Genomic DNA, 18,022 nt, shown 5'->3' with positions numbered 1-18,022 from the left:
TATATTATTTATAGAGATTAATTTCTCTAATTTTATATATTTGACATACAAAAGAATTATTTATTGTAAAACTCTTAATAATTTTGTGTTAATTATATTTAAATAAAATATTATAATTATTTTAAATTTAATCAATATCTGTTTAAGATTCGATCCTTTATCCAAAAATTATCCGTATCCGTTTAGTTAGGATATGGTTTTAAATTTTGTTATTCGTCCAATATCCGTATCCGAATCCGTATTCGAACTAAAAATACGGATCCGGATATGGATTAAGCACTATCCGATCAGCATCCGTTCCGTTTTCACCCCTAGCTGAGATCCATCGTAGATAGCTCAAGTATCTTTTCAAGTCGGTCTATAATTATTTTAGCTGATTAATCAGCTCTTATCATTCCAAAAAAAATTATCACTTAAGCACTACCAACCAACTCTACACCTTTCACTATAATCAAGGAGGTAATGAGATAAACTCCAACACCAAATAATTATTATGGAGAAAATTATTTGGTGATTGGTGGGTTGATTTTGACGAGCAGCTCTGCAATACAATAGCTTGGAGTTGATCTCAACAATATTTAGTTCGAATAAATAATTCAACGATACACATAGCTTAAAGCCTAGGCTAAGTAACTTACTATATTAACTAAAACTTAGTGGAGTCTAAGTGCCATCGTATATAAAAAAATATTAGCCTTTTGTCTAAACCATATCTAGTCTTCGGATTCTTAAATGATAATAAAAAAAAAAATTATCACTCTGCACTCATTTTTGAGTATTAAAAGAACAGCCTAGTACCTTTTACTGCAAGAAAGAATTGTATAGGACCTGACACCACAAATTTTAGAAATTATTTACACATACTGAACTAGTAAAATATATCAAAGACTATACGAGCACTGTTCCATTAGCACCATGCATGGCTCGCTTTGTTCTTGCTTATATATGTCATCTTCCAAAATTCTTGACATTAGTTTTTTTTTCCTTTTCTTTTACACGATTGTTGGCTTATGTTTGTTAGGGTGATTATAAAGTGGAATCATTTTGCAAATCAGTTAATATAGCCCAGTATTTAGAATATTGCATCAAAAATGAAAAGTAAATAAATTTTCAACCAACAGCCACCTGATCCTATAGGATCCTACATTTGCCATGACATTCTCATACACACATAAGGATTGGAATCGCAAGCACATAAAAGGGTAGGCCAGGTCCCCAATAGTAGAATACCTGAAAACTTTTCCTGTAGCCTATGAACAGATCAAGAGATCATATATGTGAATTCCTAGCTTACCAAGTTCCTGCAATTAGACGCAAAACAAGCATTTTCTCAAAAAAAAGAAGAAGAGGTAAATCAAGCTAAAATATCATGTTATGGAAACAATAGCAATGCAATGCCACAGTAACTTTTCAGCATCGGACCGATGCTCTAAATGCAACCATGACATTTGTAAATCCAAGATATAGAAACAATTTTAAGATCATGCAAGTCATATATCTTTATGGAACTCTTCCAAGCCGACAACAGTAACGGTAAATTGAAGTTCTCTAAGGAAACAACATTTTTAATCATTTGGAATCAACTTCAAGAAATGACTGCGAGACAAATAGCTCCGTTTATACAATTTTATGAGATAGTTCCAAGAACATAAGATGACCTTGCGCTAATACAACCAAAACATAGTTCCAGGTCAACATAATAAATACATAACAAGTTACAATAAATCTTTCTCAACAAAAAGATTCCTTGCATCCGATATCCTGAAGAGTTGTTCAAAAGTTTGTATTACTATAAAAAATAATATTAAAGTGATGAGATACCATCCAACAAAATATTGTACAACAACAAATCTCTGTAGAGGTAAATGTATGCTTTATTCAATATCTCAGTATAAATAATATATACAAAGGTAGCGCGTCTAAGATATGTGCTGTTGCAAAATCAGTCATTATGAAGTACAGATACAAGGTTAGTTTGACCAAGGTATTGTTGTAAGCATCAAAATTGCTCGTGCCTATCAATAAGAAAAATCCATGCAAGAACTGCTTAGATACCTTTAAATTAGTTGCAGAAATAACCATGTTCGATATTATTAGACCATTTCTCTGCTAATTCCATTTCAAATGACTCCACATTATTTTATCAACCCATGTAAGAACATAATTTGTTCTTCACATACTTGACCAAAGAATCTTTCTAACAAGATTTCCTACAACAGTATTCAAAGACTATCCGAGGGATCACCAAGACAACCAGCAAATAATAAATTGTGCATACTGCAGAGAATCCTTGTTTTTCCTTCCATGACACTATGCCAGTACAGAACTTTACAAAGTTACCTCGCGCATTCCGGCTTCTGCATTCTTGCAGGTAGTTCAAATACAGATATTGGACTAGCGCATAGCAACCATTTATTCTGTCATTGTTATATTAATCTTCAAATTAGAAAAGCTCTCTGTGAGTGACATGTATTTCTCTGAAGCTCATGTCTCACTACCAGGCTCACAATTGCATTCTCCAAAGCATAAGTACCTAATAAATTCATAGGTCCTTTTTCCAATAGATTCAGAATATGAGGTTCACCCATCATATCCTACTCAAAGCTGCACTGCCAAAGAATAATTCAGCTGCATAAAAATCACCAAATATTCCTTGAAAAGCTAACACTATAAAGCACCAAAAGTACACAACAAGCCTCCATTGGCACTCCACATGGACACAAGAAAGCACTTGTTTGCATACTCATGTACCAGTTAGTCTAGTCTAACTCAAATATTTTTCTGAGGGAAAAAAATAAAAGCATTCATCAGTATCTTTTCTTTTTTAAAAGAAAGCCCCTAGGCGTTCATCAGTAATCTATCAATTCACACATTAATATTTTGAAGAGTTGGAACTCCTTGCTATATTTTCTTAAGGATTTAAAATCTTAAAACTCAATATATGTGGAAAAAATGACAAATGAAAAAAAAAATTCATTTTTCACATTAACTGGCTAAACACTAGAACAACAGTACAACTTTTCATATCATAGCAACCTTGAAAACCTAGAGCATGCTGGTGACAGATAAACAACGCTACTAGTTTCTCTATACCTTCTTCTACCATGCAAAATTGAGCTTAACACATCAATCAATGACTAAAGCCATGTGCAAAATTTTGGCTTCCATCACACAATATAAATCATCTAATGGAGCAATTTAGGAAACAATGAGCATAACAATGTGATACTTGCTCTATAAAGTTCAACTGCAGGAAGGTAATTTTTAAAGTCCATTCTCGCTATGTCAACAAAGAAATAAAATGGCTCTGTAACATGGTTCAGATTTTGGTTTCAGTTTCAGATTTGGTTCTTCCAAAACGCAGAAAGTTTTGATCTGTTTTGACCATTCCGGTTCTAGCTCAGTTTGTCAGTTTCAGACTTGAAAATAAATGATTTCTAAACAACAAAAAATTTAGAAAGCATTAGAAAATTAACAATGGGGGGAAAAATTAGAAACATGATGAAGCTAGTCAAAACATTGTTGGCCATAAGCACTGTGAAATGAAATGGATCAAATTCTTGTCAAATATAACCTGAAAACTGTGTAAATAAATAATAGTCTTCTTTATCTTATTTTTCAATGCATTATGCAAGATCCAATAGCATTTAAGAATGGGGTAGATATTTGGGTACATATAAGTTGGATTCAAGCCAAATCCATCTCAAGCCTCTAAAACAATTTTTAGAAAAATATCACTAGGGTCATTCTGGTTGAATGTTGATTTCTGGGGCACTTTCAGATTGAATAGGACTAAATCCCAAAACTTTTCTGCAAAATGTTTTGATTTTGAATGAAACTTCAAAACATATTCTGTACTAGAGAAAAATGGCTTTGTACAGGGGAAAAGAAGAAAATGATATTTATTTATGACAATAACAGATCATTTTGTATAACTATAATCCACACTGCCAAGTATGATAACGGATGTGACAGCATATAGCTGCACAAAACATAAGATACTTCTGGAAGCTGACATAATAATGACTTATATAGCTATGTATCAAATCTCATGCAAAACAAATAAGTATAATGAATACTAACTGTGCATGTAAGTAGCTTAGTTGTATAATGTCTTACTTGTGGTAGTCCGCTTTGGTGCAACTTTCACACTTTATTTTAACTTCATGTTAAGCTCAAACAATACCACCAACAATCCAACTTCTCTCCAAGGGAGAAAAGCTTGAAGTCATCTGTCATAGAACTTACTAGACTCCAAGTATTGCAAAGAAACAAAGACATTAAAACTCTTACCAAATGACCAATAAAACATATGAGCCCTCTATGGAAGAAGAAAGAGCTGCAGAAAATAAAAATGGCACCCCTAATCTCCTAAATCAAAATATTAACATATGTAATCTTCCACCAAGATGGACCTCTGCTGCATAAAGCAACTTGTAGAGGACTTAACATAAACTCTATCATCAATGAACTTTGCACGCTTTTACTTGATAATTATACCAAATGAAGCATGACCAGGAACAAAATGAATAAAATAAAGAAAAGAAGGAAATCAGTACAATTAAACAAATTGACTATACGAGGGTCCAGAGTTTCCATTTTCCCAAGAAATTGAAACTTTTTTCCCGTTTCAGTTGTCTGCTGTTGGTTTCATCATGTCGCATTATGGCATTATACCCATTGCAATGCTCATATATGAACACATTTTACTCATTCTTATGCAAGTCAGTTTGGAATGCTATATAATATATACAAAACCATGATATAGCTATTATTAGATGTATAAATCTGTATCTAACCCCATAAAAAGGGATGCATGGAACCCTCTCATGCCATGAGAGCCAAGTGATAGGTGGAAGGCCAAATCAATGGGGTTTTCAACCTAGTGAACTGAATGCTTAGTGATCTAAATAATCATAAAGATGGTTGCATAAAAATGAACCAACCTAACAGAATAGAAGAGTTAATCAAACCATAAAGTAAATTGGCTAAATATGATAAAGAAACAAAGTTGTCATTATAGATATTGATATTGATTTATATTTTAAATGCTTGTCAGCATTCAATTTGAATAATCTTCAATTTGATTATCATTGGACCAGATATAGATTGTAATCAACAAATCTGATTTGAATAAAACGTCCAACAAAATTATTCCAGAACTCATTTCATGCTTTCAGCACATAACACACCGACAATAAATAAATAAAATAAAATAAAATAAATAAAATAAATTAATTAATTAAAAACCATTTCTAGATATGATAAGCATTTCAAATTCACTGGGAAACCAACTCCATAAACTCTTAGTATGGTTCATTCACTCACCAATTTTGCAAAAAAAGAAAAATAATTGCAAAAATGACTAGAAAGATGCTTAAGCAAAATGCCTCAAATGCCGTCAATGTACCCTCCTTCCCTTTTGGCACACTAGGAAGGCTAGGACCTATAACTATTGGTTATTGATGTAGGCATGATTGCCCATCTTTTGAAAGGAGGGCAAGGCTACATTCTTCCTTCCCAAACTCAGCCTGGGTGAGATGCTTGTGCATTTGGACACCCTTTCATTATTTGAGCTAATTTACAAAAATAAACTTACCTAGACATCCAAAGAATCCTTCTAATTAGATTCTGGTTGGCCCCCTAATGGAGCTACTATTCACTTCCTAACAGGGCATAATGGTTTTCAATTGGGATTCCAAGTTGTTTTCAAATAGATCAAATTAAAATCCATCCCAATGGGAATGACATCCTTATTTGGAAGCTTTTCATGACAATGGGCACTAGTATTGAGTCCTAAGCTGACTAAAGTCTAGTCACAGTTTACCATTACATTGTGAAATGATCTAGCTAATGAATGTCAATTAGCCTAGTCACAATGAATTATTACATTCAGAAGGGGATCGATGCACAGAAAAAATTAGTTATGCAAGGTAAACAGCCCAAATTGCCAAAATCATTAGTTAGATGGGGTTGTGAATGGTAACTTCAACTACTTATCAATGATAAAACTAGAACTTGTTGAGAATCATAAAAAAAAATCACAAGATTTAGATGGCCCTAGAAGTCTGCTATTTCTAATAACATTAATACTTCTTGGCATAAGTTGCATTCAATTGCACTCCTAAACTATCATGTTAACACCTTTTACAGTTTTATACTTTCATAACTTGATTAGACAGCTGCTGCCATTCATTATCTCAAAAAAGTGAACAGTATATATTTGCACTTGTTGGTTATGACAATACTCAAGTCATCATACTAAAGTTCTACAAGTTGAAATGTACACTCCGCATCCTCTGCATGAGACTATATAGATATAATCCTAACTTAATATCCCTGTAAAATATATCACTAAATCCTCGGATATGTATTCAAATAAAGCATATTTGGTGTTATATTCATATATGATTAATCATTAACATTTCTAAATGCTAAATTTATTAAATACGGGAACTTACAAGTAACAAAATTTGGAACACTCAAATTGAGACAAAGTGATTGTCTATAACTTTAGGTGCCAAAAATTTGTCACATTTACATGTATCAAATAAAATAAACAAAACTAAGGGTAATTATCATTAGGGAATAAACTAATATGTGAAATACAGCTTTATATTTTAGCAAGATTAGAAAGGCATTTCATTGATGCCAAGTCAACCATCACCAGTAAGCATAAGACTGGTTATTTGGACATACAGATGGAGAGATACCAACCACATGACATTATGTAAATTCCGCATTTCAACCACCACATTTGTTGGTAGTACTCCAGCATACCTTTGGGCATCTGAAACTTCCCGAGGAAATCTGTGTAAATCACATAAATAGAGACCATGCATTGCCGTTGACTAATCAGACATGTCTTCATCTTCACTGAACTGATCTATATCATCCCTCCGTGTAAGCTTATTCCGTCCTTCAAGTTCCTCGTCACCAAAGGATCTTCCTCTCTTTGAATTCATAGTATCTATCCTCACCTGAAAGAAATCATATATTATTGAAAGTTCATGGATAGAATAATAAAGCTGCATGAAAGAATTTAGCTTCCAAAAAAACACTCCTGGTTTATTAGAATCAAAGTCAATTATAAAGAATGAAGCTATCAATTCCATTAAATAAGCAAAATTAAAAAACACACACACACACATACAAAGTAAAGGAGCTCATATTCTATCTTAAAGCTACTTATATCCATTTCCCAGCAAGCTAAAGCAGATAGATGAAGGAAATAGAATACTACTCGAGAATGCATTTCATAGAAAGAATTATCACAATCAGCAGATAACAAGAAGAACAAGAATAAATCAATACAAGACAGAGCACTAGACTGAGTTCCGCAAATGTGCTTTTTCAAGACTACAGCCACAACTTCAGCTTTCAGGAATAAGTCAATTAATAGAAGATGATTATACAGTAAAATAATACCACATAATATATAAAAAGCTCAGAAATAGCTCCTATTAATAATTTCTATTAGTATAAAAGCATTAAAAAAAGAGTACAACTGCTATAACACACGTCACCAACATTTTGTAGCTTGTCACAGTTACTTAAGTGAGTAATGGTTCATAACTTCATATGAAATCATAAATTCTGTATGCAATTGAAGAGTTCTTGAGGATTAGCTATTATGGTAGGAAAATCTGTAAGAAGGCTATCATGCAGACAAGAAAGAAAACAGAGCAAGCAGAAAAGGACCAAAGTATACTAAAGAATGTCTCAAAAAGGCTTTGCGCTCATCATCAGCCTGAGAAAGGGGAAGGGTTCAGAAAAAATAGAAGAGTATTTTATGGTTGTGCAATAAATACTACCTGCCAACTATCTTCAAAGACTTAACAACATCCTCTACATTTTCCATTCAGACAAATCAGATGCAGAAAGAATTGAGGTAGTAAGTCAGAGAGTGACCTTAATGAGTAATATAAAACTTGGCAGTAGGAGCAACAGAGTATAGATAAGAGGAAAATTACAAAATCACCAATATCAATCATCTAAGTCAGTCTTTCCATATTATATGGTCAAATATAGTCAATTCATAGATGGAACGAAAGCCTTAGAAATGGTAAGAAAAGAAGTATCCTTGCTATAGGGACCATACTATCATTTACAACTGGAACAATGGTCACATCGAGATTCATAAGGGCTGTAACAAATCGCTCACAAGGAGGTATTCTAGCAATGGAATTTCTCACAGATCGATGCATTTTAATGCCGATGTCTGACAAATTGGACTCTGAAATACCAAAGAATACCCAAGGAAGACGAAGGCAGCACATTAGAAATGGTTAAAGACAAAGAAGTGATATTCTGAGCCTTTGTTTTAAACCTTTTGAGACCAAACAAAAGCATTTCTACTTCAATACAAACCAAACCAGACCCGTATGTATACTTCAGTCAAATGCGCACATTAGTCATTTGGCAGTTACTTATAGTAAACTGTAGAGATAATTTTGCCTTTTGAGATCAAGGGAAAAGAGATTTAGGAGCTTCTCACAAAAAACGAAGTAGAATCCTGAACAATCAATTTGCAAGACTTTGAGATTTCAAATTGGAGTTTAAAACTATATTGTCAAAATACTTTCTTTTTATCCCTAAATGATGAATGAAATCTAAAGTTGAACTAGCAAGGTCCATCTAGTCTCCAGGAATAGATGTTACTTTTCCAAACTTCTCTTTTTTTAATCCAACACCTTCAAAGCCTGCAGTTCATTCATCAAATTTCAGTCCATAGTTTCTTCTCTCCTTTGAGATTTGTAGATAAATTGAGGATCTACATCTTTGTAGCATTATATTTGGAAATTCTTATTTTAGTTGCACTACTTGTCATTGGCATTTGTATATGCCAAGACTCACATAGTATGTAATGGTAGATATGTGAACCTATTAATGTTTTTGTTTTATTAACATTATTAGTGAAAGTATCCACCACTCTTATCATCAAAACTTCTAAAACTCTACAAGGTTCTAAAAGTCCTAACTCGCTCCAAACAAGGATTTCTGTGCCACCCACTGTACATGTGAGGTGGCACATTCTCTGCTAGCAAGCTGCCAAAACAAGTGAGAAACTGCTCTAAATGACAATAAAAGATGCAAGGAACATGCGGTTGCAAAAGTGGAGTGAGAGAGGAAAAGATGGAGAAACATTTGGTGTACTGGTAGCTAGCATTTGTTAACTTGTGATCAATGGAAATGGATGAAAATGGAAGCAGGCCAGGTCGATCTGATTCAACACAATCCATCCTAACCCAAACTGAGATCTGTTTAACTAAAATAAAATGTATTGCAATGTGGGTTGGCTGGGCACAAAACATGACCTAACCCGCAATACGAAGCCATTCACTCAAGTTAAATGTGTTATGACCTGCTATTCCCACCTTCCTTCTTTCCCTGTCCCGACCTTATTGTCCAAAATATTTAGAACAATACAAGTTAACATATTTGAAAGTTAGAACAAATTCAATAGTTGAATAAACGTCCAAAATATTTAGAACAATACAAGTCAACATAATTTCTCCAATGAATTGGGCTCAAAGCAAAATTAGGAAAATGAGAATTACAAACATTGGGGATAAGTTAGAAAATGATATGCAACCCGTATGTATGCCTTCATATGTCCACACAATATTAAATACAACATATATAGATTTATACGCACATATGTAATTTAATATCAATGTATATGTGCAGTGTGTTGGGTCATAATACTTAATAATAAACAATCGCAATCTAATACATGTGGAATTAGTATGAACAAGCAATGAATGTAAGTCATCATACTTACAGTACATAGCATTGCAAACCTAGAATCCCATCTATTAGATATATTCCCAACAAGGAAACAGAAGATGATATAGAGGCATTAGTCTACTTGGTGTATGATATGAAAAGTAAAAAACTATTGCAGGAAAGGAAAGAATGATAAAATGCAGTTCAAAACCAGCTAGACGATATTTTAGACATTAATACTTAATACTGTAAGTTTTCTGTAAATAGTTAGTAAATAAGAGTTCATCAACAATAAAAGTAGGATATCTTAATAAATGCTTCCATGATGCCATGCATCTGAAATCCAAAAGGAGAAAACCAATTTATACATGTTTTGTAGAAGTTTCTCCATGCCCTTTTTGTTCTCCAGCAGCAGCAGCTGGTTTCCTCCTCACAGTAATTTTCGAAGGCACAGGAAAATGTTCTACATCATCTCCAGATCTGCCCTCTTTTGCCTTCTTCTTTTGCAACGCAAGCTTTGTGGGGAGAGGCTGCACAAAGAGAGGTCATTTGCATTGCAACCAACGGAGCACCTAAGCTTAGTATGAGAACATCCAGATTTTTACCAAATATTTTGCAGCTTTGTCCTCAAATGTGACAAGGTATGTTGTTGGGTCATCAGCATCATCACCCCTCACCTGCAACACAAGAAAAGGGTTCTCCTTTATGTACGTAGCCTTTGATGTGAAGTGTGATACCACAAACACATAGATTAAAGGAGCAAGGCATCATGAAGTATTATGACACTTACATCCCAGTGATACTCTCTCAGCCAAGAGTATGATTTCTCCTCATTTTCATCATAGATGTCTTTGGTTAGCTGTCAGCATAAGTAGAGTGAATACCATCAGGACTGTATAGTTCAACTTGATCATACAGTTAAAAAGATGATGGCAGCAATGCAAATTCTATCAATATTGAATCCACATTTGATAGACAAAGGGCAAGCATATTCCATCTCAATTATCTAGATTTGCATGCAAGTAATTGTAAAATTTAAACTTAATACCTCTTCAGGTTCTGGAACCATGTATGCCAGAAACTTCTCTGGTTTTGCAGGATCTGAACCATTTGCTACAAAACTCTTCATTACAGCCTGTCATAGAAATATAAAAGAATATAAAAGAGTCTAAGCAAAAATGGGAAGCACAAATAACTAGACAAAGATGAAAATGCAAAGCTATGTGAGATAACCAATTGATCGTTAACATGTTAGGTAATGCACCAACAAAGCATATCATGCCTTAATACATTCCTCACATGTGATATACTGCACATGGACAAATGATAAATATGAGGATGTGCGGCTCTTCCCGCACCAAAATAAATAGTGTAAAATAAGTATAAATGGGGCTAGACAAGGTTTGAATTCAAAAACTTTAGAAAATTGACAATAATACCATATTAGATAACCATAAGACCCAAAAGCTTAAGTTGATCAGTAGTGCACCAACAATGTACAATATACCTTAACAGTCCACAACTCTAAGCACAAAATATATCCCAATAAGCCAAACTAAACTACATTCTTGTGACAGATTCCAGAATGCCTTAAGAATATCCGTTCAGTTTAAATGTAAATGCATAAACAAAATGCTGCAGAGAAATGAATATACATCCATTTTCAAAAGAGGGATGTAGCCCACCTGTGATTCATGCTCATCACGAACAGATCTCTCAAGTTTGTTGTATTTCTCTGAATCAGCAGTAGGATCTCCATCAAAGTTTACCATAACAAACCGATCATCATACCTGGTACAGTTAATACAATTCAGCAAGCTGCAAAGGTGACACTACCAGTGGCCATCTCAAGCTTGATTAAATTGTCTAATCAGCTTATTCTTCTAGCATGACATCTTTCAACAATTTTATCTTCATGAATTAGAAACGCATAAAAATTGAAAAATGAGAAGCATTTCTCATGTTCTTTGCTGTTAAAAATTTCAACATGTCTATGAAAAGCACAATAATATTGTTTCGCTGAAAATATAGATTGCACCAACAATGTTAACTTGTTTTACATCTTTATACATATAAACTGATCTGGTATCACCATGCTACTTGTGGAACCAGACCAGTTATATCCTCATTCAACTTAGATGTCGTACTCATTTCCATGTCACCATTCAAGAAATTTAAACTTGTTATAGTAATTGCAAGAACAGCCAATGTTTCTTGTTGTGGTAAACACAAATATTTTATCCTCAGATAATAATCTTGCTGCACATACAAGTGCACGCTCATTAAATGAGTATTGGTAATCAATTTACATGCTATATCTCTAGAGAGAGACATACCTATCAAAGTCAGGTAGCAAAGGCAGAACCCATTCAGCCTCCATAGCAGGTTTCGTTTGATGCACGGGAGGCAATTTGGCTGCTTTAAAAGATTCCTCAATGGCCTGAATTTTCTTCTCCCTGAAATATGTGTACAGTTGAGAAAAATAGAAAACCACGTGCTAATTTTCTCTTGAAATGATGTGGCAAAAATATATTGTTCTATTAATGTTTATGGTTCTCCAAAATAAATAAAAGAAGGCAAAAATTTTCTTGATTTAAAGAACTCATGGAATGTTGTATGGGCCTACCTATTGTTGAGATTCTCCAAGAAAGCATTACGCCCCTCCTTTGTTTCCCGCATTTCTTTTGCTTGTTTTTCAGTTATGGACTGTAACAGAATTCAACTTGATTAGCTAAATAATTAATGTTTGTGCCATTAGAAACAAATGTGATGGTGAGTTACTTATGTGTACCAGTTTGGCGGCATCCATGCTAAGTGGAGATATGTATTGAGTCTTGACCAGCCATGAAACACCTTTATCGGTAGGTCGTTCCTTTCTTCTTATACCTTCCTGCTTTATAGGGGTTACTTCCTCATCATCACGCAATAATTCTTCATCTTCTGGAGCAAGAGGAGGCAAGACGGCAGGAGGACTAGAGAAGTATACAGTATGAGTGTCAAAGGGACTAGAAACCTTGCAAAAGGAATAGAAGAAATCGATAATTACATATCTTACTTGTATACACTAATATCAAGAAGGTCAAGAGGTATCCCAAGATCTGGCTCTGGAATAAGTTTGGGCTTGTGCAATTTCTCCAATGATGTTATTGTATATTTTGTATATCTGCAACGAAGCAAGAAATTTCTTACCTATAAAATTGGAGCATAATGGACAAACAGTATATCAAACATGATCAGTTGATTTAATATTGTATTTTGCAAAATACATAAACCACATTATCTACTTTAAAGATAACTTAATCATCTAGAACACAAACATCATCATCTGCTCAGCCAGAAACTAGTAATTTAGTTTTCCAAGTGAAAGGAAAAAAATGACACCAAGCATTATAGTTATTAGAAATAGATCAAGGAAAACACGCAAGGTCAAAAACTAACCTTGAAGAAACATTAAATAAGCCATTATTATTGTAAGAATATCACATATCTTTCTACATAAAAGCCCAAGCAAGCATCTTTTATGGAAAACAAGGGATCTTCTTAGTATTTGTGTCTACTGGAAGGTTTTGTTATGGTTTTATGACCTAAACCAACAGATGCACTACCAATGCCACAGGTGATGCCATTCACATTTTGGCAAGTCAAACAACCATTGCTGATGGAGTCCAATACTGACTGGCAATAGTCAACCCTACAAAACAAATCTAAGCTGACCCACCTTATTAATCCAAAATATTCCACCTAATCACTTGGGCTGTTTCTCAGGTGGTTAGAGCCCAGGCCATGAATAATGGACTAGACATTACTGGGACAATAAGGATTAGATCAAGGTCAAAAGGCTGGTAATGTTTATTGAAAAAAGCAGTTCAGATCTTATCTAGCTAATTTTTAAGAATGACCCATTTAAATAATCCCCAAAGTGTAAAATGACTCATAAGATTTTACATAACAAACTTGCTAATTGGTTGGGACAAGTTTGCATCAGTTCTACAAGACTTCATATTGGAGGTTGACCTAATGTCAATAAAAAATAAAAAGTTTAAAAAAAACCAATCAAATTGGAAAAAAAAAATACTAACAAAGAAAGCCATAACACAGATAAATGTAGCATGCTCTTACGACATTTGCCAAACCATGAAATTTCATATGCCATGTTACTTCTGAGCGAAGCTCTAAGGAGTGTTCATCAAGAATGCTAATCTTCAAAGGAATATGAATCAAATAGAACATGCTAACAGCAGAACAATGAGAAATTCTAATGATGTAATATTAACTATCACAATAAAATGTGATAAGACTGGCATAAAAACCTTGTATCATAAAACAGTGGTAGTTACTAACACCACCTTGAAAGTGATGTTTGCCATGACACTATAATCTACTTTAGCCTGTGGAAAATAGCATATCCCACTGTATAATTCCTTGTAATTGAAGAATAAGGAGAGGTGAAGAAACAAAAAGCAGCTAAGTAGCTCACAAGAAGAAACAACAATCTACAACATCACTGGCTAATCAGACTGATCAAGAGAAATAGCTATAGTGGAAAGTAGACAGAATGAACTACAAAGTAGAGGAGACAACAATATGCTTTATTAAACCTACAAACATGAACAGGTGTGGGAACAGGATGCAAACACATGTTCGTAGGCGAATAACAAAGGATGGTATGACAAGAAAGGAATTCTCAAAGGTCAAGATGATAGAGAAAAGAGGAATTGAAAAGCTATTTGCTAGAAAAGAGAAAAGCCATCACTTCCAACAGCAGTTTAGCTTGCATAGAATCACTTCAATCTAATGATAAGTGAAGGTAGACATACCAATTAATCAGTCCACAGACAGTTTTATCAACTAATAAGAGGACTATATATTCCAGCATGAGTGCAACATACATCCAAATGCTCAATAGATAAAAATATGAAAAAATTACATTAGTAAAAGGACTTAACTATTAAAAGAACATATGGTACATGTGGACTGGTGATGTGATACTAACAGGTACAATAAAACACAGAAGTATAATAGAAGCACAATAAAGACAATAAAGAGAAACAGAGCAAGTAGCCAAACATACCGGTCTTTATCAGTGTTAAGTGGAAGTAATTTTGGTTGTGCTGTTGGATCTGGTAATTCATTCCTAAACCTGAATCAAGGTAATTGGAAGTGAAGATCATAAGTATGTACTATTCACACAACAAGGTACAGCGAAGGCATATTTGGCAACAAATGGTTTACCAAGATGTAGTAAGATTATATGGATACAAATTACTCTAAAGAAGAATGAACAACATTATTTTGAAATACAAAATCATCAGGGGTGATCTCACAAAGCATCAACTCTAAATAGCAATTCCTGCATTCTCTCATGATATCAAATGCATTCTCAAATAAAATAAATAAGTAAATAAAAAGATGGCAACAGATTACTTACATTGTCAAACAAACTACCCAAGAAAAGGTTCCCAGTAAGCAATCACGCAAGCACAAAATCCCGTCAGAGGATTCAAACTTCACATGAAATGCATGATAAGTACTTCTAATAGTTTTCATACGCCTTAAAAGTTTATGGATTTAGAATTCTCCACTATGTGAAAATGACCTGAATTCATAATCAAACTCACTTCATTTTGCACAGGAATGTGGTTGGTTTCTTAAGCCGATTCTCAATCCTCTCCCCACCCAGGAACGGCCCCGTGCGACGTGCATGGAGTGAACCTGCCATTGACCCATAATGTGGCTTTGCGCCACCTCCGCTCGAAGAGGCCAGCATCTGCGTCTTATGCAGCACAGCACCCTGTGACTGCTTCAGCATGTGCTGTCGCCTCTCCTCCTGCTTCTGCTTCTCATACTCTCTTTTCTTCCTTATCCTCCTCTCCTCTTCTGTTTCTGCCCTCCTGGGTGGCCCATTCGGCCCCGCAGCTTTACCCCCTTGCGGTGCAGGTGCGAAAGGTGGCCCCTTTAGCTGCTTGGGTGGGAGGACGGGCTTCTGATTGCGCCCAGGAGGAGCGGATTCCTTCGAATTGGCGTGGGGCGGGGGGTGGGACTGGATCTGGTGGGCAGAGGGCACGGGAGGAGGGGGAGGAGGAGGGGAGGAAGGCGGAGGAGGGGGAGGAGGGGAAGAAGGCGGGGGCTGGACAGGAGGGTTATTATACTGAGAAGGGAATTGCGAAGAAGGAGGGTAGTACATCTGCGGCGGGGGAGGAGGAGGGTAGGAGGACGAAGGGGGCGGAATCGGAGGAGGCGGGGGGAGAGAAGAACCGCCATACCCACCGTACTGCTGCTGCTGCGGCGGCATCATCGGCGGCGGGATCCGGCCGTAGTTAGCCGGTGGCGGCGGCGGGGGCGGCGCGCCGCCCCCGCCTCCCCGGTAAGGTAATGGATTCATCAGATGCTGCTGCTGCTGCGGCGGAGGCGGAGGCGGAGGCATCGAGGGGGGAGGAGGGAGAGGGTTCTGCGCCGGCGGAGGAGGAGGAGGGAAGGATGACTGCGGCGGCGGAGGAGGAGGAGGCGGGAATGGCCGGAACGAGGCCATCGGCAAAACCCTAGATCGGAACCAACTTTAGGAAGACGAGAGTTCTAGGGTTTCGACCGGATGCCGAAGAACGGAGTTGGATTCTCGCTGTTGAGGTATCGAGATATTTATAGAGAGGAGTCGCGCGGCGTGGACGAAGAGTTATAGAGAGAGAGAGAGAGAGAGAGAGAGAGAGAGAGAGAGAGAGAGTGAAACGGAAAGGAGTGACGAAGAGCGCGAGGTGTTTGACAAGCGGAAAGACAAGGAACAGAGTAACGCTTCTTTTCTTCTCTCTTTCTTTCCTTCTCTCTATATATAGAGAAAGAATCTAGACATAGTAATTTCTTTGATTTCCTCTCTTACACTATTTTTGTCTTTATGAGGTGAGGAAATATTACATCATCTCCAATGTCCTAATGCCTATCCATTCCAATATTGGAAAGATTTTCCTCATATCTTCACTAAATCCTTCCTTGGAGATTATTTTTCAATTAATTATATGCTCATTTTATGTCCTAATAAAAAAAGAAATGGTTACTGTATTTCATACAAGATTTACTAATATATAGGCAATATCTCTTAAAGGTATGTAAGATATCCCAGGATATCTATATCTCAATAAAGTTACATAACCAATATCTATCATTTTATTTCTTGACATACATATTCAAAGACTCAAAAAATAGTGAATCCAAAGGTATCATATGTTAATTACTTTCTAAAACAATATTAATATATAGGATTAAGTATATTTTACTTCTCTTATACTTATGTTCAAAATTATTTTACCTCCGTATGCTTTAAAAAGTCTTAAATTAGTCCCTGTATCTACGACTAAAGTGAAACAGTCAATTTTTCTATCAAAATTGATACAACAAATTACCAAAATATCCCTGCCGTGTTTACTAGGTAAAATGTGATATAACTATTAAACTTTATATTAGGTTTAATAAAACACGTGTATATTTTTTGAAGAGAAAAAAAATGCTTATATAAGAGGAGAATGATAATTCTGTATACAAAAAAAATTAAAAATAAGATAATTTAAATGAAACAACTAATCGTCACACTTTAATAATAAGTATATGACTAATTTGAGTTTTTTTTTTTTTGAAGTAATAAGGTAAAGTAATTTTTGGACATAAGTACAGAAAGGTAAAATATATTTAACCCCAATAAAGAACTTTAACTCTAATCTAATATTTTCATATGTAAGATATGAGTTGAAGTGAAAAGAAAAATTAATTATAAAAAAATAAGTACAAAAATAAGAATAATTATACCTGCTTTAGACAAAGATGCTTGGAATCTAATCTGATAGTGTTGGTAAACTGGGGTTGTAGTATATTATAATGGTATAACTCCAAAGAGAAGAAAATAAACAAATAACTTACTGCAAGCTCTAAAATGGATAACCTAAAACTTAATTCAAGCAATAAAATGAACAAGGTACTCTTCTATTCTATAATATATCTCTTATTCATATTTTATAATTTTCAATTGAAAGTTTATGCTCACACTTTCAATTAGCATTTTCTTCTTTCTAGTCTTTTCTCCCAAAGATCTATATTGAATTGTAATTACCAAAATCTAATTAACATATAATATGTTAATCCTATACTTATACTATGGAGGTAGTGGTTTAATTGTAATTGATAAGTATGTAATTTTCTTCAAGTAATAAGTTTTTAAAACAATATTAACATGAAATGGCCAACTAGGATAGAAGAACTTAATTTCACTCTAATATTGTCAAATAAAGATGTTCATGAAATATCATCAATC

The 18,022-nt window shown here is 34.8% G+C and overlaps 1 protein-coding gene across 1 annotated transcript; it reads right to left on the bottom strand.

The window, feature by feature from the left end:
• Window positions 1-6,487: 6,487 nt before the first annotated feature.
• Window positions 6,488-16,513, bottom strand: LOC140770294 (protein PAF1 homolog). Its single transcript, XM_073111408.1, has 12 exons — window positions 15,348-16,513; window positions 14,801-14,869; window positions 12,785-12,892; window positions 12,521-12,701; window positions 12,356-12,435; window positions 12,066-12,185; window positions 11,415-11,520; window positions 10,778-10,864; window positions 10,520-10,588; window positions 10,335-10,406; window positions 10,098-10,259; window positions 6,488-6,980 (listed from the first exon to the last, which is right to left on the bottom strand). Exons 1-12 carry the CDS (start codon window positions 16,256-16,258, stop codon window positions 6,852-6,854), a joined length of 2,094 nt encoding a protein of 697 aa, XP_072967509.1. The 5' UTR covers window positions 16,259-16,513; the 3' UTR covers window positions 6,488-6,851.
• Window positions 16,514-18,022: the final 1,509 nt, after the last annotated feature.

The sequence above is a fragment of the Typha angustifolia genome, chromosome 2 (assembly GCF_048772165.1).
Source record: "Typha angustifolia cultivar Huaian chromosome 2, ASM4877216v1, whole genome shotgun sequence".
Lineage (NCBI taxonomy): Eukaryota > Viridiplantae > Streptophyta > Magnoliopsida > Poales > Typhaceae > Typha > Typha angustifolia.
This window is presented reverse-complemented; position numbering and strand designations above follow the sequence as displayed.

Excerpts from the sequence above, each read along its gene's own strand:
- LOC140770294 (XM_073111408.1), bottom strand. The coding sequence starts at position 16,258 with ATGGCCTCGTTCCGGCCATTCCCGCCTCCTCCTCCTCCGCCGCCGCAG. Across the intron at positions 12,893-14,800 it reads CTTAACACTGATAAAGACCG|ATATACAAAATATACAATAA; the intron begins GTATGTTTGGCT and ends GCTTCGTTGCAG. Across the intron at positions 12,702-12,784 it reads CTTGATATTAGTGTATACAA|TCCTCCTGCCGTCTTGCCTC; the intron begins GTAAGATATGTA and ends ATACTTCTCTAG.